Source organism: Python bivittatus, unplaced genomic scaffold (genome assembly GCF_059951505.1).
Source record: "Python bivittatus isolate LINGU-HERP-01145 unplaced genomic scaffold, Pbiv_v1 ctg000740_np1212, whole genome shotgun sequence".
Classification (NCBI taxonomy): domain Eukaryota; kingdom Metazoa; phylum Chordata; class Lepidosauria; order Squamata; family Pythonidae; genus Python; species Python bivittatus.
The window spans coordinates 635,931-660,005 of NW_028277106.1; the positions used below are offsets into that span (position 1 = coordinate 635,931).

The window sequence follows — 24,075 nt, forward strand, 5'->3', positions numbered from 1 at the left end:
TGTACCCTGGTCCAGGCTGATTCTCCCTCAGCAGCAGCAGCCCGGCAGGCCCAAATTTGCTGCACAATTTGAAGATCCAAAAAGGCCCTTGGCACCACACCCAGCTCAAAATCCATTTATTGAAGAATGCATTATTGTAAAAATGGGCAGCACATAATTGCAAAGACTTCCTCAGAAAGAAACCAGAGCTTGCAGAGTGGAGGAGGGAAGGGCCTTGCACATCTGCTCTAATTGTTCCACAGATCACTCATCCAACAAGCCTGTCACAAGGCTAAAAAAATAAGCCCCGCTGCCCCACACATCTTTTCCAAAGCAGAATCCGGACCCATGCCTGTTCTCCCCAAACCACCAGGCACCGAGGGGGAAATGGGGCGGCTTTTCTGCTCCTGCCTGCGGCACTGAGGCTTCCTATGTCAATGTTTCCTGGAAGGAACTGGGGAAAGAGATCCCAATGTTGCCTCAGCCCTGCACAAGTTGCCGGGTCCCTTTCCCTGGAAAGAAGGCAGAGGCAGTCGGATCCCCTCAGAGCAGCTCCAAGCTCACGCTCACAGCACGGGAGCTGTGTGAAAGGAGCCTCGGGTACCTGTCCCCTGCCAGCACTTTCTATGGCAGCTGAGCTACAAGCCAAGCCCTGCCCTGCCCTGCCAGGGGCCATGCTGGTAGGGAGAGGCCAGACTGAGGAAGGCTGGCTTCAGCAAAGATTTGGGGGGGGTGAGGGAGGAGGAGGAACCACATTATTAAGCAGAGGAGGAAGCTGAGGTCTCACCTGCCCTCCTAACAAGCTTGTTTCCAGAAAGAGGTTCTGGGAATCAAGTTGGTGTGGCTGCACAAATGGAAGTTTGGATCATCCCAAAGAGAAAGCCAATTTTTTTTTTTTTTGGTGAACAAGCGGGAGGGAAATCTCTGCTTTAGGTGCACGCAACCTGGACTAGAGGCAGAGATTCTCGGGGTTGCCCCAACCCCTTTGGAGGGCTCTGGGTTGGGGAAGCCCTTCTGCTTGTCCAACAGGCCCATAAAAGGTCTCGCTGAGCTGGCATGGCTCGCCTCGTGTGGCCTACTTTTTCCCCACAGCACCTCCAACCTGCAGGAGCGCTCTCTGTAAAAGGTAGCTCAAGGAGGATAGAATATTCTTTACAGCTTGGGTAGGAGATCATGGGCTGGGCTTTGTTCCAATGGTAAGAAAGGCAGCTGCCACCTGCTTCCTTCACCCTCCGGGTCCAGGCCCTGGGGAGCCTTGTGCCCATCAGCTGAGCACCAGACCGTCCTTTTCACTGGAGGCGGCGGCAAGAGCAGGAAGAGAGCTGGCAGCCTCCCTCTGGGAAGGCAGGAAAAGGATGCGGCTTCTGCCTTCAAACCAAGATGCCCAGCGTGAAAGAGTGTGGTCTCTTGAGGGGAAATGATCAGCCAGCTCCCAGCCATGTTTCAGGGTTTGCTGCTTTTTTGGGGAAGAGGGAGGTTGAGAGGATGGGAGAAGAGACACGAGGACAGAAAATTATGGCAAGTGCTATGCCCAAGACCTTGCTCCAACGCTCAGCACCGCTTATAGGTTAACCTCTCCAGAAAATCCAGGACCCCCCTCTCTCCTCTGAAGGAGAACCCCAGGAGTTGGCAACCGGACGGAGGGAACATTCAAGCGAGCTCACACGTGCTCAGGCTGCTTGTCCTGAAACGCCAAAGGGGCTGGGCCCAGTTCGCGCGGAAGCCCCCGGCCCACCCAGAGGCAGCCTCCCTTGCTGGAAGAAGAATCGGCCTTGGCAAAAGCAAAGAGAGGAAGGGGCTGCTCCAAAGCTGGGAGAAGCATGAGGCGCAGGGTCTGGCCTGCCTGCTGTGCTTGAGAACTTCCACCGAGAAGAGGCTGCGGGGGCACCTTTGCCCACCCTGCAGCAAGGTCCCAAATCACGCTTGGGGAAGCAGCTAACCAAGGGGCGGTGGGGATGGGGGGATGGGCAGAAAATGCTGCTGGTGGTCAGGCTAGGCTTGTCTCTGTTTAACAGGAAACGGGGGTTAGGATGCCCATCCCTTTGTCCCATCCCACGGAGAGCATTATTTTTCTTCAGTTTGTTGCAAAATATCCCAACGCAGCAAGACAAGAGGGATTAAGTAGCTTAAGAGGCCCCCAATTCGCCAACAAAGAGCCTCTTTCCCACCACTGCTTGTGGGTCCCGCTCCCCCCACCCCATTTCCCCATCCATCCAGGGCAAAAAAAGTCTTTATGAAGTTTGCCTGAAGGCTCAGTACTTCACTCCAGGAACAAACTCCTTGGCGTCCGGGTTTAAGGTGCTTTTGCTCTGAAAACAGAAAAGGGGTGTGGGGGGGGGGGGAGAAGAAAGGTCAGAGTCACAGAGGGTAAATATCAGGAGGCGTCCAGGAACACCTTTTCTGGCCAACCAATTTCCTTAAAAGGCAGAAGCTTCCATGAGCTGCAGCGCTCCATCCGATGCGTGGAGGGGCTGGGCTGATGTCAGATTTAAACTGGGGTGAGGGCATCATTCACCGCTCTGCCTCCGCCCACCCGATTCCTTACTTCCAGGGATGTATGTATTCAAGGCACTCGTGTTTTATCCTGCGTCTCAAAATCTCAGCTTCTTCCTCTCAAGCCCATACAGCTTTTTAAAATTCCCGTCTGTTTGCTCTACAAAACACTCTGGGCTAACATTTCACGCTCTGACCTCGCAGCTACCTTGGGACATGGGCTCTCCTGCCCTACTTTCATATGCAGGAAAAACAGACTGAGCAGCACCAGCATCTCTGTCCTCGACCTGTTTCTCGTCCAGGAAGTCAAGTCCTATGCAGCTGCCTCGAACTCTGCTTCAAACTTCCTGATCCAGCAGCTGAAGCCAGGTCAGCCCGGCTTCCACACACAGGAGAACTGTACCACGGAGCACCCCCTTGAGACCGTAACATTTGGGAGGCCCACACTGAGAGAGGTGCTCTCTCAAGCATTGGGTGTTACGCTGCTATGGCTATCAAATGTCATCCGAACTGGTACTGCACAAGCAATTACAGAAATCGCTTCAGGGCGGTCCTGTGTGACCTCTCGAGGGTGTTCCAGGAACAGCCTCGCTGCCCCCTTGTGCACCAGGTGCAGTTTTGGAGCTGCTTGAAAGGCCTCCCAGCGGTAGAAGGAGAACCACTGAAGGACAGCCAACTACCTGAGCAGGCGCCTGTGATCAATGGCGTGAAAAGCCAGCAGGAGGATGGGCTTCCTATCCATCCCTGGAGCAGCCCATCCGGAAGGGCAGTAAGCCTCCGGTCACACAGCCAGAAGAATTGAGGTGCTGCAGAACACAAGCATCTCACTGACCGTCCCACTTCAAGTCCTTTGCCTGAGAAGGAAGGATCTGCCCTGGGGTAGTCGTTCTCAAGTACCTCTGGGCCCAGGGACATTCCCTTAGGTAGGAGGAATCATCCCTGTGTGTCTTTTCAGGGCAAGAGGAACCACTCCCTGATGTAACAAGGCACTGACCCCACCTTGGACCCACACCTTCAGGCCTCCTCCACTAAGCTTACTGGCCAGGTAGGGCAAGGATTAAGACTACAGGCCAAATCCGAATTCAAATTTAGAATCCAAACATCCCGCCTGTCTCCTCAGAAACTGAAAAACCTCTCTCCCCAATACAGCTCCCACTGTGGCATTAACTCCTGCACAGATGTGATTTCCTTCCCAAAGGGCAAGTCAACTCATCACAGCAGATGACCAAGAGTTTAAGAGTGATGGCTGCTAGGCCAGTGGTGTCCAGGCTGGTTCTCTTTCATGTAACTTGAGGTGTAGTACTCCACATTAAAGAGAAAGCCACATAGCTAAGATACAGCAAGGTTCATCTATTTTCAGCCCAAGGGAGGTGGGCTCTGGCAAGTGTGCAGGATCAAACAGAAGGCAGCCGACCTTAAAGTCACTGGTTTAACTGCCACAAGTCAAATAACACTGATTTTGTCAGGACTGGATCACCGTATGTGTTTCTGAACACTATTAAGGTGCTGTTTTTTGTTTTTTTTTTAATGTTGAAGTGCAGCTTATAACTTGGCTTCCTCTCACATCCCTCCTTACCAAAATGTCTTCTGAGATGTGGCTGTGGGTGTTATCGCTGACTGAGAGTCCATTCAGCTGCTGCTGAAGCTGCCCAATGCCTTGAGGCAGGTCACGGGATGGAATGAACCAGTCCTGGTCTTCTTCGTCCAGCATCTCCTGGAAGCAGCGGTCAAGGAACTCCTGCTCCTGAAGTTCTTCCTCCACCTGGTGGGGAAGAGGAGACAGAAAAGAGGTTTATTACAGGCAGGGCTGGGACTACACACAGGGCAGTCTCCTCTGGCAACCAGCTAGCCAGTTTCAAGAAGTGCATCTCAGCACCATCCCCCGCAAGTCTTCACCCTGGCAAGCAGGATCTCAAACCATACGTGGCCTGCAGAGAACTTCCCCTCTGCAAATAGGCCCCAATATGTCCACACTAGGGAGGGGAGGGAACATGAATGCATGTCTCAAGACCAATGACAGAAGGGGGCTGTAGTTAAGAGTTAAGATATCCAAGAGGAGGTCAGTAAAAGTGTTGGGAACTTGTCTGACACAAGCTGATGTCTGACAACACGTGGCAAGTTTATTAAACTTTTCTCATGCAGCTGTTTCTTAAAAATAAGAATCTGAATTATTTTCATACTGTACTTAATCACTCCTTAAGAAGTTTATGTAGTGTAATGCAATTTACAATTATAAAAATATGAAAATACATAAAAACACAGTGCATCTAACAAAGACTCAAAAACAGACCACATCTATATATGTCCACTACCGAAGACCCTCCAATCCAAAGATCCTGCAAAAGAGGACAATCTTCACCCCCTTACAGTCTGACAAAAAGGTGGGACCATTCAGATCTTGGGGAGCTAGGTATTCTAAATGAGGGGACAGCTACTGAGAAGGCCATCCTATAGGTCTCTACCCCCTGACCTCTCAGGGGTAGGGTAACTGTGGCACCCCTCCCAACTAGACCACCTTGGTTAGCCTGATTACATCTGGACCAAATTGTTCCCAACATAACAAAGTCCCAAGTCATACAGGGCTTTACAGATAATTAGAACCATCTTCAATTTGGCCAGAGGCCTACTAGAATGTAGCTTCCCTAAAATAGGAGTTATTCCATTAAATCAATTAGTAGCAATCAGGAGACAGGCTACTACATTCTGTACCAGCTGTAGATTCTGGGTCATCTACCAGGGCAGACCCAGCAGGAGATGGTCAAAGATTGTCTTGACTTCAACTAACTGTTCTAGGAGAAACTGTGAGTCCACGAGAAGCCATCAGCTGCATTCCTACTCCTTTAGGAACAGTGCTGCCTCATCAAGAGAGATTGATCCAGGAGGTCTCTCTACCAACAGTAACTCCATCTTACTGGGATTCAGCCTGAGTCTGTTCCATTCCACCCACCTCACAGACACCAGGCTAAGACTTCCACCCTATCTTCTGCTCAGCCTGGGGTAAAGATGTAAAGCTGATCACCATTAATATCAACATTAACAACTTCCACTAGCAACTTCACATAGATTTTCAAAAGATTGGGGGAGACAGCCACCTCACACTGGAGTGCCCAGGGACTCAATTTCCATCCAGTAATGCTGATGGTAACACCGGAGAATACTGAACAAGGCATCTTTTCCTGCTTGCTGGCTAGCTAGGGATGAATTATGAGTTGCACTTGCACCACGTCTTGGAGGATGAGTGACAACTTTCCAGCAGAACTGAAGGCAAACCAAGCCTGACTCTCCACGACCTGATCTTAAACTTCTAAGCTGTAAATCCAGGAAGAAGTCCAGGTTTTATTCCTCTCTGGCCAAAGCAGAGATGAGTGCAGCTCAGAGGGGCAGCCACCCTTATCTGCAGAGCCAACTTCCAGAGGATGAAAAAGGCAAAGTTGTGTCCATTCTGTGGGCCAATGCTGATGTAACACCAACAATTAACACCAGCACCAAACACCTTCCTTGCCCCTAAGGGACCAACCAGGATTCAGGTGATCTCTAGCTGTTTAGCTCAAGGGCAAGAGCTGCCTTGTTGGAAAAGACCAATGGTCCACTAATAACCAATAGCTAAGAGGCCCTGGGGAGCCCAGAAACAGCAGTCCTCTCCAGCTGCTGCTCCCCTGAGATTAGCACAGGCCCTGCCCACTTAGGTCCAAGTTCCTCAAGACGGTTGCTTCTGGGCTTCTGCAGATCCTTCAAGGGTCTCTGCTCCTGGGGAATGGACTTGGGAGAGAAGCTGTACCAATAAGCTCTTCATATACAGCTAGTGGCACAAGTTTGCCCCCCCCACCCCCACCACATGTTCTCATTCTAGCTACAGGGCCTCTTGGAAGACTCTCATCTTCTCTTCTTCTCATAATCCACAGGGGCTGAACTTTCTACAGACTTCACCTGCCATTCCAAAAACATGCTCAGAAAGTCATTTTGCAAGCGGCCCAAAGCATAAATGAAGCAGCAACAAAGGGAATGGATTGGTTTCCCTCATCCTGCCTCAGGCCGTAGAGGAGACTGTGGGCAAAAAGCAAAGCTCGACATCAAGTGAAAAAAATATGTCCATCAGTTTTCCACCAAGCACCCCTTGGAAGCATAAGGCAAACCCCTCCCCCAGACAAAAAGCATCTCTCTGCCTCTCCTGCTGGGGAATTCACTGTGGTTTGCAGTTCTGGGCTTACATGAACACTAAAATACCCACATCCACTCATCTCTTTCTGAGTGACACTAAACATTGGCTTTCACAACCAGTAGTCACAGAAAATACCCTCCTGGAACATGTTTTTATTCATCCCAGGATCATTCTGTGGGATTTTAACAGCTTCAGAGTTTTCAAGCCCTTCTCATCTTGTTGATGGCAGCACTGTGGACGAGGAGCCAGAGAGGAGGAGCCCAGGCAGCCATGGACATGGAGGATCATACTGCGGGCCAGCCTCCAACCCACCTCACAGCATCTCTCCATAGTCCCCGATTGCGAAGGAGGGGCTCCCCTCGCCTTCCAGGGGATTCCTGCTATGCTTTCAGTTTGCAAGAAATACTCCACCCCACAGCGGGGAATCCAAGGAGCCAGCAGGCCCTGGCTAAAAGAAGCGGCAGGAAGATTAGGACTAGAACAGAGAGAGGTCAGTGAGAAATGAAAGCTGGGTGAGGGGAGAAGTACAGAAGCTATGAACAGTGGAAACCACCCTCTGCCATTCAGAATAATGGCACATCCAGCTACATACTGTCTATACGTCTGAATTCATACAAGACAGAAGATCCTAAAGCTGGATTAAAAAAGTACTGTTGCTGAGTTCAGAAGGCGTAGCACGCTCAAACAAGCATTATGGCTCAGTGTGAAGGCCTGGCTTCCACAACACGCTGAATCACATACTAGCCAAACCCATTTCAACCCAGCTTAGGGCACTGTGTAAACTCAGCCACAGGGTTTTCCAGGATTAGGCTAGTCCAGCCCTGCTAGGAAATCCTGGTCCCTGAATCTGGGAGATACTGGCTCCTTCCAAAAACAACAACAGCAACAACAGTCTAAGGGCCTCGAAAGTCAGGAGTACAGGCGAGAGCGAACAGCGTTCAGACTCTGCTTTGAAATTGCCACTGGAGACCTGCATCCAAAGGCTGCAGTCCACCGGTCAGATGCAGAATCTCGTGGTTCCTCTGAATGCTAGTGTTGCGGCAGCCCAGCCTAGGCCTGGCCCTTAAGGTGACTCCAAAGCTGCAGCATGCGCTGAAGGCAAGTCTGCTGTCTGCGGAGAGGGAGAGCATACCAGCCGGTTTGACAACAACTGGTTTTTTTGTGGGCGGAGTTCAAGGCCCTGCTGCTCGCAATTAAAGATTCCCAAAGTTGCAGTCCCACGGCCTTTTGGATCTGTTGCTTCCTGTAATTAGCGGGTCAAAGCTTTCTGCAGTTTCCCTGTTCCAGGCATCTTAGCATTCCACTATTAAGAGCAGCCGCCCTAAAACTCTTGCGTGGTGCCCTGGCAGTGGGACAGCTGCTCCTCTCTCGTTTGTTTCTGATTTCGCAAAGCATTTGAATTCTGATCTATTCTTATAGCTTCTACTTTGAGGATTCTGTAGTGTTATCCTATTTTCAAACTTGGGTGCTGTAAGCTGCCTGGAGCGCATGAAAAGTGGGTTACTAAATTATTTAAAATAGATTAAGAGGTTCAGAGACTATTTTGCTAGCTGTCTCAGGCCTAGAACACCTCAAAAGATGGTAGGGCTGGATGCAGTTCACAAGTGACTAGTCTGAGCAATTCCACTGCACGCATCTTCTTCATTTTCCCCAGTGATGCTTCTTCTGCTCCTCCAGGGCCTCTCTCCCTCCCAAATCTGTCAGTCCAGTTGCTGTCACAAGCCTAAGTTATCCGTTGAATTATCTACAGGGGATTTGCATATGCTCAGTCTCATAAGGCTGGGAAATCTATTGTAAGGGGAAGGGAGGAGGAAAGTGTGTACAGTTTGTCCAAGACTGTTGAACAGAGTTCTAGCCAAGATGAGATTCCAAGCCTCGGCTTCCTGCCTCATATTCTCACTTCACAGACTCAGAGCTGGAATTTCTCGCTTGACTCTACACTCGTGGAAGGGCATCCAAACTGGCAGCACCCACCTGCCTAACCACGAAGCCCAGGGGACAGCTTTCACCCGAGTGCTGAGCAAAGAGAAGGCCCAGAGGCCCAACGGTTTGAGACCACACACAAGGCAACAGACCACGCCACAGAGCAATGATGCTTCTGTTGCTGAAAGACTCATTTTACCCTATTGTTTGTGACACGTAATGGCCCAATCTCCTCCATTTGTTTCATTTTTATCCCCCTAAGCCAGAAAAATTGTGTTTGTATGTAGAAATGCTCTTCAAAAGCAAGATAACGCTTAGCTTCGGCCCCTTTGCTGCATCACCTGGCGGTTGAAGTCCTCCTCGTTCTCCATCCACATGTATTCTGCAAAGGGGTTGCTCTCCTTCTCATCATGGCCATTCACTACTTGGTCCTCCTTGGACTTTGCAGGGGGGGCTGCAGGGGGGGCTGTGTTGGCCACATTGGAACCATTCATCCTTAGAGAGTCTAAGAAAGGCACAGGAAAGAAGAGATTAACTAACAGAACAGATGCAGTGCCACCAAAACTCTGGGCTAAGAAAAAAGGATTCTTCCTCCCCATTCTCCTGGCTACACAACTGATACAGCTTCCCAAATACTGCCTTTCAGATCTATGTTTTAGCTCTGACTTCCCCAACCAGACACGGAGCCTCACCACTCCCAGAAGCCAGTAGGGCAAACAAGCTCCATAAAACCCATACTGTGCAAGGAGCTCAATTTAAAATGCTTGGGAAAAAAACCTGCACCAAAATGACACACTATAAAAGGCTCTCTAGGAAAATAATTCAACACTACAGAGCCTACAGACAGAAGACTTTTTTTCCTGGCTACCATCTCTCATGTCTGCAGATTCTCTGGTGGAGATTTCAACAAAGAAGACACAGAGAGAGATAGCCAAGTTTTTTCAGGTAGCCCAATATTCCACATTAATACAGGCTTTAAAGGCAAGAAGCAACACTTAAGTCCACATCCAGAGAATACCATGGGCACTGTGTTGTTGCCACAACAGCACCATGAAGGGTGGCTTCCCAGAGAGCAGGGCCCACACATGAGTTTGCCATTTCTTCCCTGAAGTCTGAGCCTGTGTTGCTTTTGACTTTGAATACAGGAAGAAGGGAGGGGAAAGAACAGGCCACAGCCAGAGGGTCCGGTGGAGCTAGGGTGATGTTGGAGAGCAACTGTAGGCCTCTGGTCCAGTGTTTCTCAACCTTGGCAACTTTAAGATGTGTGGACTTCAACTCCCAGAATTCCCCAGTCAGAAGGTTGAAAAATACTGCTCTAGTCTATACTACCCCAAGTAGCTAGAACCCTACCCCAGTCATAAAGCATCTCAGCAAGGTGGTCAACTGATGTTATGAGTTCAGGCCACTAATGTTCCCTCCCCTTACTTCTCCCTACACACAACTCTGTGCAGCGAAGGCTGACAGTTATGGAATAGATTATGCAAAGCAGCACCTGGCCTAGATTTTGTAGGGGGTTCTCTTGGGGGTGGGGGGGAGATATGGTATTCTGCAAATGAAACAGCACTTTATTACTATTTATTCAGGAAAGGCTACACTCCAGCAAGCTGTTTGAGTGAAGCAAGAGCTAGAGGTTTAGAAGTGAAAGCCACACAAAATACCACAAGGAGAACATACAGATCCAACAGAGAAACTTTCTTCCCCAAAAACCACTGCCTGACATAACAAAATTTATCTATTCTCTAGAGCAATGCGTTACAAATTTGCGGTCCTTGGAGAGGTGGCAGCCCTTACCTTCCTAGGAAGGCTAGGTGCTGCAGAGCTACCAACTAAACAGCTGAATGACTGTCTTGTAGTCTCTGCAAGTCGATGGGACTCAAACAGCAAGTAGATGCACATAGAACTCCCAGCTGAGCTGAATTTTCATCTAGTCAAATGAGAGTACCTGGGCCAGTGGAAAAAGAAATAGCAAGACTGGGGGAGTGGGGGAGGTTTTAAAGACCCTGTGGCTCACTGCTTGTCATGGGAAGAATCTGTCTTGCACACCACTTATTTCTCCTGCTCCCCCAAGCACACAAACAGCTTACCCACCAAAGCTGCAAAATTCAGGGACGGTGGGGCTAATGAACTCCAAGGTCTGGCAAGGAGATGGTACAGTAACCCCAACCCCAATGCAGAATGGAACCTGCATGAAACTCAGCACCTGAATACTGTCAACAGAGACCCCTGTTGGGCTATGAATAACTAGGATGGCTTCTCATCTATAATTGTTTTAAAAAACAATCCCCCCTACCTGATCTGAGTAAAAACCAACCAAATTTGCACCTCTTTTCTGTGCACCTTGCTGAATCAGTACACACAAAGTTCTGTTCTAATAAGCAGATGTAGATTTTAGACTTCTTCACATACAAATTTTGTACTCGAGCAACAGCTAGAATACCATTTCTTGGATTGATCTACTCTGCCTATGTACATAAGGAACAAGCAGCCAACAAACCTAACTGGCCTTGCTAATCTTGAAAAAGCTGAGCAAGATCCAACCTTGTTAGTATTCAGGTGAGAGATCTCAGGAAATCTCAGAAATGTGGACCAGAACGGGAAGCTGAAAAATACCCCAGAAGAAAACAGTGGGAAACCACTTCCATAATGTTGCCAAGAAAACTACACACGTGTCCATGTAACCAACGGGTACCTAAGCCGATGTCTAGAGCAGGTGGCAACATCTCTAGTCTTGGCTGAGCTTGAAAAATGGCCAAGTTAGTACTCAAACAGGAGATCTTCAGGAACTCCAAGGGTTACAGATGAGACTGGGAGGTTGAAAAGACTTTCCAGAAGATATAATGGCAAACCACTTCCATAATATTGCCAAGAAAACTGTATGAACGTGTCAATGAAGTTATCAGGAGTTGAGCTTGACCTATTTCTGCTCCTGGGAGACAGGGAAGATTAAGATAAATTGGGCCATAATGCCTGTGTGGAAGGAGTCTCCATCCACACATCTACGTCCTTTGCAACACATACATATACCAAGGAATTCCTCCCTCAGCTAATCTATGTGGGAAAGGATCCCCTGAACGTAGAAAGCACATAGCAAAGAAAAGCTGTTTTAAATGTCAGAGTTCAGCTTTGGAATCTGTGAAGAAAAATAGTGCCCCTGAATCTCAAGACAGTCCTGCTGCCAGCAAAGTACAAAGCGACTCCTTGGTCCCGGCCCCATTTCTTCAGTGACTAATGTCAAGTCGGCTTTTCCTGGCTGGTTGGGGATGATTACAATGCATTCCTCTAAAGAAAGAACCAGCCCAGCCCAGACGCCTTCTCCTCCTTGTGGCTCCACCCATGGTGGGATTTTGCAGCCATTTCTGGAGCAGCCCACAGGCTTTCCCAGCCTTTTGCCAGGTTTGAGCAACAAAAGCTGTGAGCTGGCGGTAGCTCCTGCCATATGGCCCATAAATCAGGCTTGTCTGTGACGAGGCCCTGGAGAGGAGAGTCTTTGCAGAGCGGGAACTGGCAGGAGAAAGGGAACCACATCACCAGAGAGATCATGGAAACCCCACATGCTGAGGGGAGGGCTAGCGAGAGAAACCCCAAAAGGGAGCTGGCTGGGCTGCAGCCAGAGCCAGAGAGAGGAAAGCACTCTAGTGGGGAGGGGTGCGTGGAACCGTCTCCTACGGAAGCCTTGCAGCAGAGCTCAACAAGCCTCGCTTAGAGGAAGAGGCCATCAGAACTCACTGAGGCAGTCATTATCGAAAAGCATATGGTGGCAAAGAAATGAAGTTTTTAAGAAAACAGTCTTCTGGGGGCAAGTGTGGTCCATCCACAGCCAGCTCAGCTCTCAAATCCACTATGACATCTGGCGAGACCTGGAGGGTGGCAGCTGGCAAGGATCAACCAGGAGTGGGGGGTGGGTGTTTCCAGACAGTGGTCATTCATGGATAAGAGACTGTCCTTCTATGATGATGGAAAGGAGGAAGGCAAAGAATATCTGTAGCCAGCTGCTCAGACTGGCCTAGCTCACAGAGAAATCAGCTGGCCTGGCCTGGCCTGTGGCTGCAGAGAAGTCACCTGCCTCGCCTCTTCTCTTCGTTCCTCTATTGGCCAGAAATGGACAGTGGCACATGGGCTAAAAGTCTTCACTCGACACCCCGCCCCCTCAAAGGAGGCCTTGGAGCAGACATCTAGGAACAAGTTCCCTGCTGGGCTGTAAGAAACTGGGGCGCAGGAAGTTTTCCTGGCCTTGAGGAACAAGCAAGGGGGAATAGGGGCCTGAGCTGGAGAAAGCAGCAACTGAACTTGCTGTGTCCTGGCTGTAGTCTCTGACAGAACAACTAAGCATGGACTTTTAACTGAGAAGAGTTTACGAAATGTTCCTGGTCAACAAGCGGCTAGATACTCTGGCAAAAAAATTGGAGTATGCCCAGCAAAGTGTTTTGCAAAGCATGATAATGATTGGGAGATACCCACCATGGCACATCTCAACCAACCAAGGAGGAAAGAAAGGATTTGGAGATCAAGGACAGGAAGGAGGACCTGAAGACTATGTCCTTCAGAGACACTGCCCTTTTTCTGACTCAAAATACACTTCCCCTTTAGACAAAGTTTGGCTTTTTCACTTCAGTCATCCAAAATAGGTGTGTGCCAGCTACTAGATTTAGGTGGGATGCTAGTTTGGAAAACTGCTTCACTGACCCACGGCCGATGTGAAGTTGCTCTAATTCAATCTGGGACGATTCCTATTTAGGAAATCTAACTGGCCACGGAAATAAGCCAGCACCCACATCCCCTTTCTGCTGACATACGTAGATGAAATCTGCAGGAATAGTTGCCCTTCACTAAGAGAAAAAGTGTGCCACATTTCAAGATTTCCCTAAGTGCTTTTAAATTTTAATGTATCTATTTAATAAACAGACTGCTAACATAAAAACTGGATGGAATTTACAAGCAAATTCTGGAGAAAGAAGCCTACAAACTTCAAATTATTAAGTTCAGAGATTTATGGACAAATAACCCTTTTAGGGGGGTTTACAAAAAAGTAGGGTGCATCTTTCTTTTTTCTGTGCAAACTTTCAGACCCACAACTCCAAAACATTTTTTGGGGCCTGCAATAAGATTTTTTAGGCACTGACGACACTGTCCAGCAAGGCCAGGGCACTGAATGCCACAAGGATGCATAATCTGGGCCACCAGAAGTACTTCAAGGAAGAGAAGCAGCCTGGGGGTGGTTTAACAACTTTCCTTAGCCTGACCCACACATGTCTCCCTGCATGAGCAGGGCTTGAATTTGCTGGGACTGCAGTCAGCATCCTAAAATGTCTTGTGCTGAGTGGCAGAGCCTTGCCCTCTCTTACGCTCCATGGTACGTCCTGCTTCTGAGGTGAGGCTGGGTTCTCCGGGTAGGGACAGCAAAGATGCCAGACTTGGTCAAGGAAAGTAGGCCATGAGGCTAGGGTGCCTGAGAGAGAGAGAGAGGGAAGAGGGGGGGCAGGCCTGCAGGCCTTGCTGAGAAGGCCTCTCTGCCAGGCAAGGAATGGGAAAAGCGGCAAACAAGCCAGCAAGATCTCCCCGCTTGAAGGAGGAAGGGTTCTGGCAGGAAAGAGAAGAGAAGGGAAAGTGGATGAGAAAAAGACTGAAGGAAAAAAAAGATCTTTCTGCTCAGCAAGGAGACAGAGGCAAAAAAAAAAGATAGCAGGATTTGGGTGTTCTTAGTGGGATTGGTTTCCCAGATTGTATCATCCTAGGTATGTTCTTGAAAAACAGTATTATATATCAGCCCATTCATAAAACCAAATAATGGAGTTATGGTTATGAAAAATGTTGCCAGCTAAGTGACCAAACTGAAATACCTAAGGTTTTTTTCCCAAAATTTTAAAAATACATTTATGCTTCATGGTAAACTACAATACTCTTCGTTTTGACCTGCTAGAGACTTTTCTATCAACAGAAAGGATTTAATGTTATGGCCCTTGGCCAATGAACTAGTCCTCATGTGAGTTTTGAAAATCTGAGTTTCAGACACCTGTTTTAGTGGGTAAATGTTATGAATCTGGAAAGAAATAGCCCTGACTTAAAAAGCTTGCAAAGTTTCAGAAGAATGGCAGCTGTGGTTCTTGCAGAAAAGGAGTTTTCAGATCATTTGAAATCTCTTTGCTTTCCCATCCTCTCCAGGGTTCTTTTCTTTTCTTTTTGGGGAGGGGAGGGCAGTTTGCATTATAAGGCAGAAACTACAGATTGCACTACAGGGCTGAAATCTGTTCAGTTTCAGGACAGGTACAGAAGCTAGGGAGTTGCAAAATGAAGTAAAATTCATTTGTTGTTTCCAACTGGCAATGGTCACAGGGAGTGTGAAAATCCAGGTGTGGGAGATGGACGTGAAGCCAAAGAAGGAGGCAGGATTTGTGTACCTGAGTTTTTGGAAGCAAGCGTTTCCGATCATATCCTCCCAGACCCCATCAAGGTTCTTTTGCTGGAGAGGAGGCTGAACTCTAAGTCAGTCCTGCAACACCTCTCCCCAACCTTAAAAAAAGAAGTTGTGTGTGGGGGAATAATCTTCATTTGTGTTGTGGCCCTGTGCACCTAAGTAAAAAGCAACGCCTCCCTTGAACCCAATTCATTCATGGAGATTCCAGGTCCCACCACACAGTTTTGTTGGCAACAGCATGGAGGTGGTTTGCTGTTGCCTTTTTACAACTCTCCAAATCACCAACATAGATTCAGCAGAATTCGGATCTGGATTACTTCTAAACCTCAATTCAAGCTCCCTGAGCCACATTTAAAAACAAAACACTTACTCAGAGCTGTGCCCAACCCAGCTTTTTGTGTAAGAGAGCTGGGGCAGGCTCTCTGCTCCCTATTAGTCTGAACTGCCCAAGTGCTCTGCAGAATTGTGCAGAAAGTGTGTGTGTGTGGGGGGAATCTGTTCTGTCTCATGGGGCAGGGGGGCTTGCTGGAGAGGCTCTTATTTTACTTGCAAGTACTAGAATGGATCAATGCCCAAATCTTGGCCACACAGGCACCCAGTAGGCTTTAGGAAAGAAGCAATAATAATCTTTAACCCTGCCCACAACTGACCCCTCAGCTGTGCTCATAAAATCCCACTCTGGATTTATCCTCTGCTTTGAGCCTTACCTTATGAAAAATGAAGCATTTGCTACTAAGATTAACTGGGACCAAAAGGCTCCCAATGAGAAACAAAATTCTCCGCTTCCCCTTTCATACCAACAATGTCCTAATATTGCTGGGGACAGAATTCAGCACTTGAAACATCTTTGTTCTGATTTTAAAAAATAAATAAATCTTACAGACAAGATCTCTAATAGCCTGTAAATAACTTGAAAGATGTTACCAGGCAGCCTCCAATGCTGAATGTTTTCTAAACAGTCTGACTAGAAATGGAGGTTACCAACGTGTGATGGTGCTAGTACAAAACCCTTTCTCCTGCCAAGCCGAATGACAGGATGGAAGATTTTTATGGCTGGTTCAGAAATTAAGTCTGTTAGAGTAATCCAACTCTCATCCCACAGCCCACTCACTTATCTGTACACAAGTCTTGTTGTGTATCTAGGCAAACTCTTAAATTCACCCTTATCAGTTTCAGAGTCAGGACTGAATAAAAACACCCATCCAGACGGTAAGGACTGAGCGCTCCAGAGCTTACCTGATCAGAAACATTAAATTTGAACGGACCCCATTCTTGTTACAGGCCACAGATTTCAGGCTTCCATGGCACAAGGTCTCCCCACAATGGCCATACAGACTTGCTTTGAAGAGAGCCCAAATCAAGAGACCGTTTTAGAAATCTAGGTACCAGATTCACAACACAGGGATGGATGGTTTCCCAGGCTCCCCAGAAGAGCCTTTAAAAAGAAGCTCATTGTTGAACAGGGCGGGTTTTTAGAAGGGGCCTAAATGGTCTGAGAGCCAGCAAACTCCTCCTTGAGTGAAATGCAGCCAACAGGGAACCTTCTAATTAAAGAAAGCACTCTGGGGCTGTTCAGCTAACAGCAGAATCTTCAGGGTGCAACAACTTTAGAGACCTGGAAGGCATGAAGCTGCCCTATGGCCAGGACAAGTCAGAGAGCGGACACCAAAAGCAGCTTCCAGGGACCGACAGCAAAGTTAGCCCTTTTCCTCCCCAAAAAGTACAAGGGGACAATGGCGCAAGAAATGCTGTGCGGAAGCTCTGAATGGGCCCTATGAAGCTCGGCGATTAAGGCATCCCCTTGGCCTGTCCTGTACAGGCGTCTTCTTCTAGGGCCTTACGAATAGATTTAAAATGACCACTCTGCTCAGAACTATGCAAATCAGGTATACTATTTCAAGAGTCAGAAGAGAAACAAGAGCCGCTTAGTGCTTATCTGCTAATTGCCTGGGAATATTCTGAGTTTGCCACAGACAAGACACTTTTTCCAACAAGCCTTCTTCAACTGGACCTTCCTGTCTCTTATCACAAACAAAAACGGGATTTTCCATCACTTTGAAGGAGGCCATGCAAGAACCAATGCACGCCTTGCAGTATTTCTCACACCCCATGATTCTGGCACTGTTGTACCAGGTTGGGGCAAGCAGCAAAATGGACTGAGTGGTGCAGAGAGACCAGGATCAGGCAATGGCTTTGGTGGCAGAGAAAGAGCCGCCCTTTGGAAGGGGCAACCTGAGGTTCCTTTTGTAAGTGATCAGCTGAGCTATTTATAGGTGCTGAAGCTGGACCCCAATCACAGGTGTCCCTGTCCCTCACCTCTCCCTCGACATTCCCTATTTAAAAAGTGAAGGGGGCAAGGCCTTGGCTTTGGAAAGCGACAAACCAGCGCAGAGCAGAGGGAGCCACCTTCCACCCTCATCTCTTGGGTCTTGGATAACTGGGTACAGATACAGTCTAGCTTCCTACTTTATGCTAAGCCATAGTGTGATTTGTTTGGTTTGGGACTGGTGAGTTGTTTGAACCTAGACACTATTTCTTACTTAACGAACTGTGGACAAACAAACCATCCCTTAATACAATATATGAACTTAATAAGATATGTAAGATTTTGCACAGCAATTTTATCGTTCAACTACAGAATTTGGTTGTGGACTCCAAATGGTGCACCCTAAAGATGGCTGCTTCTGTTAAGAAAAAAAAAATCCTACTCTCTCATATTAAATGCTGGAAATCGGCTTGAAAATGCAGGTCATGACTAGGAGAATCAGTGGGAGGACAAACAATATTTTTGAGAAGCGGGAGAATGGTTGGTTGCATGCTCCTTATATGCCCTTGTCAGAGAAACAAAAACACCCTGCTAACATGCAGGAGGTAACGAAGCAAGGGGTGTAAATGTGCAGGGCCTACGCGGGTTCTTCATCTGCTGCAGGATTATCATCAGCAGCAGCAGCCTAATCCTCATCTCAGACATGCCAGCAATGGAATACAAGTTGCAACAGGTACCCCAAAAATTGGGAGTTTAATCAAATATCTCATGAACAACAATACAGGGCTTTCAAAATAAACACAGCCTAAGGAGAATGCAACAGTTGATAAATAAATCCATAAAAATAACTCAAAGGTGTCACTTCTTTTATATTTTAAGAAAAATAATGCTAAGCTTGTCTGCCAAAAAACAATGCTTTTTCCTTGCCACAGGGAAGCAGAGAGTGTCTACTGCAATGTTTCTCAACCTTGGCAACTTTAAGATGAGTGGACTTCAACAAGCTGGCTGGGGAATTCTGAGAGTTGAAGTCCACTCATCTTAAAGTTGCCAAGGTTGAGAAACACCTACTGTATCTGCAAGCCTGCAAAGCATGACTGCAAACCCAGGGGAATCTCAATAAATATACTGTAAAATGTTTCCTGAGCCCAGTATGTTTTTGAAGCAGAATCCAGTAATCCAAAAACGATGTGGCTAGTCAGCTACCCTTTAAGAACATTAGACAAGAACCTACTTTAAGATGTCCTGCTCAGAACTGAATATTAAATCCACCTGGAGGCAGGGGTAGCTGCTTATTGCCTTAGCCAACAAATCAACTGAGCAGCTTCAATCAAGCAGAGTAGAACCAGGAGCAAGCCTTGGGCTAAAAGTTTGCACTTTCTGCAGAAAGTTTGAACCCAGACCTTGAATCCCAGCTACCACTGCACGCATGGGTACCTAAGGTGCACTGAAACATAAATGTAGCATTGAAAGTTGTACTTATTTAAATCTTCCCCATGAAAACCTGCAAACCCTCAAACCTTGTTTAAGTTTCAAAGGCAAGCTTGACAACATTGCCATAAAAGGTTTAAACTAACAACTGCTGTTTTACACTCTCTTCTGACAGAACTATGTTATTCTAACACACAACCATGACAAATTAAGTGTACAGTAATTTACAGAAGGGGATTTGCTTCTGAGGAGGTATGGATGAAATAGGCCCATTTATTCAAATGTTCTTCTAAGAAAAGAAACTTCATTTCTTAGTTTCACAAAAAACTATGTGTGGGTGTGTCTGGTGCAATAGAACCAGATCTCAGATCAAGCAACAGAAGTATTTTGAGCCAGACTTAGTTCACACAACATCTGTCAGCACCCTGGGAAGACTTCTGAAGAATTTCCCAGACACTTGACTAGATCTGGCTTGACTAGGTCTTACTTACTCTTACTTAGCTTGAGTCTCTCTGACACACAGCAAAGAATCTTTATTACACCCTAGGAAAGAGTCACTAAAGATGACTGCCTTGTCTCAACATGAAGGCGCAATCTCCTCTTCACATCTCCTACAGATTAATTCCGGTGCTTCTTTCTCAGATCCTTCCCACATTTTTACCCTGCATTTCTGGGCCTTGAGGCTGGATGACTTCTGGTTTAATTTATTTATTTAAAGGACTACAGGCTGCTCCAGTTACAACTAACTCTGAGCATTGTACATTTCAGGAAGAGAGACCTGTTAGTCTATGGTGGCAAAAATCATGTGGAGTCAGGACCTTTTCCAACTAACAAATTTTAGCTGCATAAAACTAGTGAGTTTACACTTTTGAATAAAATTTGTTAGTAGGAAGAAGTACTACCCAACTCTTCCTGAACATTGCACAATAACTGATATCTTCGCCCTGAGAAACTCTACCTCTCTCTTTATTCATTCATTTACCCAGATTTAAAAGCACCCAACTCCAAACAACTTTGAGTGCTTTAACACTATAAAAATAGCAGAAACAATACAATGAAAGACCAAAGAGATGTGCATCCGGAAAAAAAGAACAATCAAAAACAAAACCAAATCTTACAGGGGCTCACCACCATTCTTCCCCAAGGCCCGGGGTTACTTAACTCCCACAACACTGTTGAAATTGCCAGTGGAGGTAAAATCAGTTGGATTTAGCAATGTTGTTTCAGAGATCAGTGCTGCCACCTTCACTTCTTCCCAGACACAGGCCGCAAAGTAGGCTGCATATGTTGGAAAGCTGCACTGCTTACTGTTAGCTTACCCTTATGTGCACAAAAGAAAGGCAGCTATATAGATGAAGAACTGAGAGAATGTATGCATCACTCCAACATAAGCGGTGAGGTGGGCATCCCACTAAAAGGATATGACAAACATATAAATAGGGGAGGCTGAAAAACAGCTGAACGAAGGAAAACGTGAATCTGTTGGGTTCACATTTCAAAAAGGAGAAATGAGTTATGAAAAGTGGATACATTCAGGTACTGAGGAAGCAGGTCAGTCTTCTCTGATCTGATATCCTCTCAATGATGGGAGGTAGGATCAAAACCCTGGAGGCCACCAGGGTGGTGAAAGGTGAATAGGCTGTCATCTAAGAAAGCTTATGACATTCTCTAATTATAAGCTTCTTAAATATTAGCCTCGATGTTCCAACTATTTCCCTTGACCAAAAAGACTTGTACTACAATGTTCATGTTACATGAAGGATAAAGCTCTGCTGGCCAGGTAACAAGGATAACTTTCAAAGAAAAAAGGGTTAATAAGCCAAGGTTGAGCCACAACATGTTTGCAGGGGAAAGGATTGCAATCTGATGGAGTCCTGGAAGATGCCTCAGGAGTTACAGGGGGTTTTTTTGGAGTGTCCTATTCAGAGACAAGGCTTGACCCTTGGAGGAGAAGAGGAGGATACACACAGGTTACCATATCTCAGCTGCAAAAATCCAGGTCAGTAAATGCATCTAAGAGGCTGAGTTTCTGTATCCACCCAATCATCACAGCACATTGCAGTGTTAAATTGTGGACACCATTATTTAAGAAACAATTGTGAGAAGCTGGATATTATTCAAGGCAAGTTACAAAATACAAATTGTTTAAAACACATGAGAAAAGGGTGGAGCACCTCCATATGTCTGAGGCTGAAGAAAGAGAGAACGAGGAATCGCATACTGTAGAGAAAAGAAAGGGAATGCATGGCAGCCATTTAAAAATTCTCTGAAAGGCCAATTATTGGAAAGGAAGGGGCTCATGTATAATCCACACGCAAGACAGATAAAAAGCAGCAACAGTCATAATAATGTGATGTAACAGCCAAGGAGAAGGCATCAGATAGGGTGGAAGGCACTCTACTTCTTAGATTCAATCCCAGCCATCTCTAGGTTGCATGATTGAGAAACACCACCTACATCCAAGCCCTTATAAGATAGTAACGCATCCCAGCATTATGTAGTCCCATCTATAAAAGGAAAATGGAGGTAGTGCAATTTCTCACAAATCTTTATTTATCTATAAATCAAGTTTATACACTCCCCATCTCACTACATAGGTGACCCTAGGCAGCTCACAAATAAAAACCATAAAAACAGTAAAATACTTACAAAAACAAAGTTAAAAGACAGAGAGAGAGAGACGATGGGAGAAGCAAGCTTTACATCAGGAACTTGCTCTCTTGCCTCTGAACTGTAGCTCTCTTTGGGTGATCTAGAGTTCATTAAAACGTTCAGTGTATTTCCTGATTATTTAAACTTACTGATTTTAGTAGTGCTTATGTTCACTTAGTAATGTGCTAAGTAGAAAGTGGGGTATAAAAACCTAAAACATAATTCAAGGTTTCTTATTCCTTTAATCGATTTACCACTGTAAAGATCCCTAACTCACAAGAATGGCCAGCCAAGATTACCATCACCGAATTTCCCCTCCACTGTATTTCACTTCACTCCTGTCTGAGCTCCCCTTAATCCACCCTGCACCGAGGGTCCACTTAACACCCGTCTCAAGATAACTTTTCATGTAGCTCTGATTCATGAAAGCTTGTGCTACAATAAATACGTTAGCCTTTAAGAAGCCTCAAGAATTATTGCTGTTTCTGCCAGAGAATGTAATCAAAGAACACAAATGCGTCCTTGGTATGCACCAGGGATGAAAACGTAGACGAATCTATCTCAATTTTAACACCTTGTTTAAAGAAGAAGAAAAGTTCAGTCTGCTTAGATTTCATTCTGCTATGGACCACTTCCATTCTGCAGAAAACTGGCTGTACGGCAGTCCAGATTCTCACCCTACCTTTTTGGCAACAGACTAAGTCAAGACAACTCCAGAGAACCCCCACCCTTCCCCCTTCTTGCTCAACTCTCTGTAGAAGGCAAACGTCTTCTGCAAAATACACAATGCCATCTCAGCCTCCAGCAGTCCAAGTCACTTACACAAGCCAACCCTTCTCTCCTATAGTATTAGGAGCCTGGCGTCTATTTGATGTGGCTGAAATATACAAACTCACACATTTCTATTTCACTGCTACTAATCCCACAGAATCTTCGGGAAGGAAATCTGCCATCAGTACTGTATTAATACTACAACGATTACTATGCCAAGTAGACAACTATACCCAATACCAGAGAAATCTAGCTGACATACTTCTTTCACACAAGAGACTATGCTAGAATGCATCTCAAAGGAAACTCCCTTGCCCAGCAATATGCCTATCTAACCTCCTGAGACGAGGCAAGCTACCAGACCGCTTCATAGGAAACCACTATCTAGGAAAGCTGACGTGAGGCCAAATTCAGAGCAACCAAACTAGAACTGAGCAGAAATGCTGGTGGGAAAGCCACGTTCCTTTGTCACAGCATCTCCAAGTATCCCGTAGCAAAGAATTCTCGTGAGACCCTTCTTTCAGCGCATCTCAAGCAGGGAGAACTATGTACTGATACCCCAAGGAAGTGGATGAAGTCAGTCCCAAGGGTCACGGAATGCAAGTCATGTATCCTCCTTCTGTTCAGGGCACAATATTCAACTTGAGGAACAGCGAGCCAACCCTGCCAGCAATCGCTGGAGAGGAGTTCTGTGATCTTTCTCATGGCACTAATACAGGACACTGGTGCCTGAAGTGGGAGTAAAACAACAATGAACTTTTCTGCATAAAAATGATGGAGCTGTTTCTCAGTAAAAGCTTGGAGAAATATAGACCAATTGATTATGTGCCAAGTCGTTTTCGACCCCTAGCTACCACATAGACAGATTTTCTAATCACTTTCTATCCCTGTGGTTTCCATGGCCTTCTCCTGCACAGTATGAATGGATGCCTTTGCCATTGTCACTAAAGTGATCCTCTGCCTCCGGCATCTTCCTCTATCGCTGCTGCCCAAGAGAGGTGCCTGCTTGCTTTAGCTGGGAAGCTGGGATGACCTTCACGCCTTGGATGACCCTGCTGGGAGTGTATCGTCTTGGCATACACGCATGACGTTCTTTGTTCGTCCCTCCCAGGAACACAGATATCCCCTGCCACGATGAGGCAGCACGGCAGGACTTGGGGAGGGAGAAATATAGTGTGACTCTATAAAATACAGAGTGACTCTAAAATATATAGAATTCAAAGACACACTACATAATGCATGCAGAGAATGGTATCTGCCAACGGTAATCCCATGCCAGGAATAACAGAGCCAGGTGCTGCCTCCATCACTTTCCTCAGCCTAGGAGACGGAATTCACTGACTTCAATCAAGGAGAGAAGCAGCTGCTTACCATAACAATATCCAGGCATCCTATTGCATGTTTTGCAGGTGGGGAATATGTCTTGCGGACATGCAAAGCCATGGAACAGGCTCAGCTACACAGAGTCGCGACACCATTAGAGGGAACATGGCCTAGACTTGTCAGTCATGGGAGTGTTACTATCGTCAACTGACAGGCAGGCCAGGCTCACACCCTTACCTGTTTTCCCTGTCACCACATTTCTCAACACATTCATTATGCAAATTTTACATCTGCCTCATGTAAATAATTATGAATGCTCATAAGAACTGCCGTGGCTTTAAAAGTATTAATAATAAAATATACCATGTGTATACAGCCCATTTTATTAGACTAAGGCACTAGCACCCAAACCAGAGCAGAAAAGTAAAAGAGCTTTCAATGCTTTAGCTGTATTGAATTTGAAGTCTCCCCACATGAAGCCATCACCTACTTATCATCAGTCATTCATACTATCATCAATAGCATCATCAGTATGCCTTACACTTTCTACTGCAACAAAACACATTTTCTACAGTATGCCACCAGAATTTTCCTGCAACATTCGAATATCTAATTTTATAGCTGCTAGACCAAAAAAGACATTTTTCTGGAAACAATGTGTGTGAACAG

At 46.5% G+C, this 24,075-nt stretch overlaps 1 protein-coding gene across 1 annotated transcript in view; it reads right to left on the reverse strand.

Annotated features, from left to right (window-relative positions):
• Positions 1–99: 99 nt before the first annotated feature.
• Positions 100–24,075, reverse strand: part of PAIP2B (poly(A) binding protein interacting protein 2B) — a 28,221-nt gene continuing 4,245 nt past the window's right edge. The window contains exons 2-4 of the mRNA XM_088128850.1: positions 8,896–9,059; positions 4,049–4,234; positions 100–2,288 (exon numbers count right to left, since the gene is read on the reverse strand). Coding sequence (XP_087984976.1) covers positions 2,232–2,288; positions 4,049–4,234; positions 8,896–9,048 — 396 coding nt within the window. The 5' untranslated portion in view covers positions 9,049–9,059 and the 3' untranslated portion in view covers positions 100–2,231. The remainder of the gene's footprint in view (positions 2,289–4,048; positions 4,235–8,895; positions 9,060–24,075) is intronic.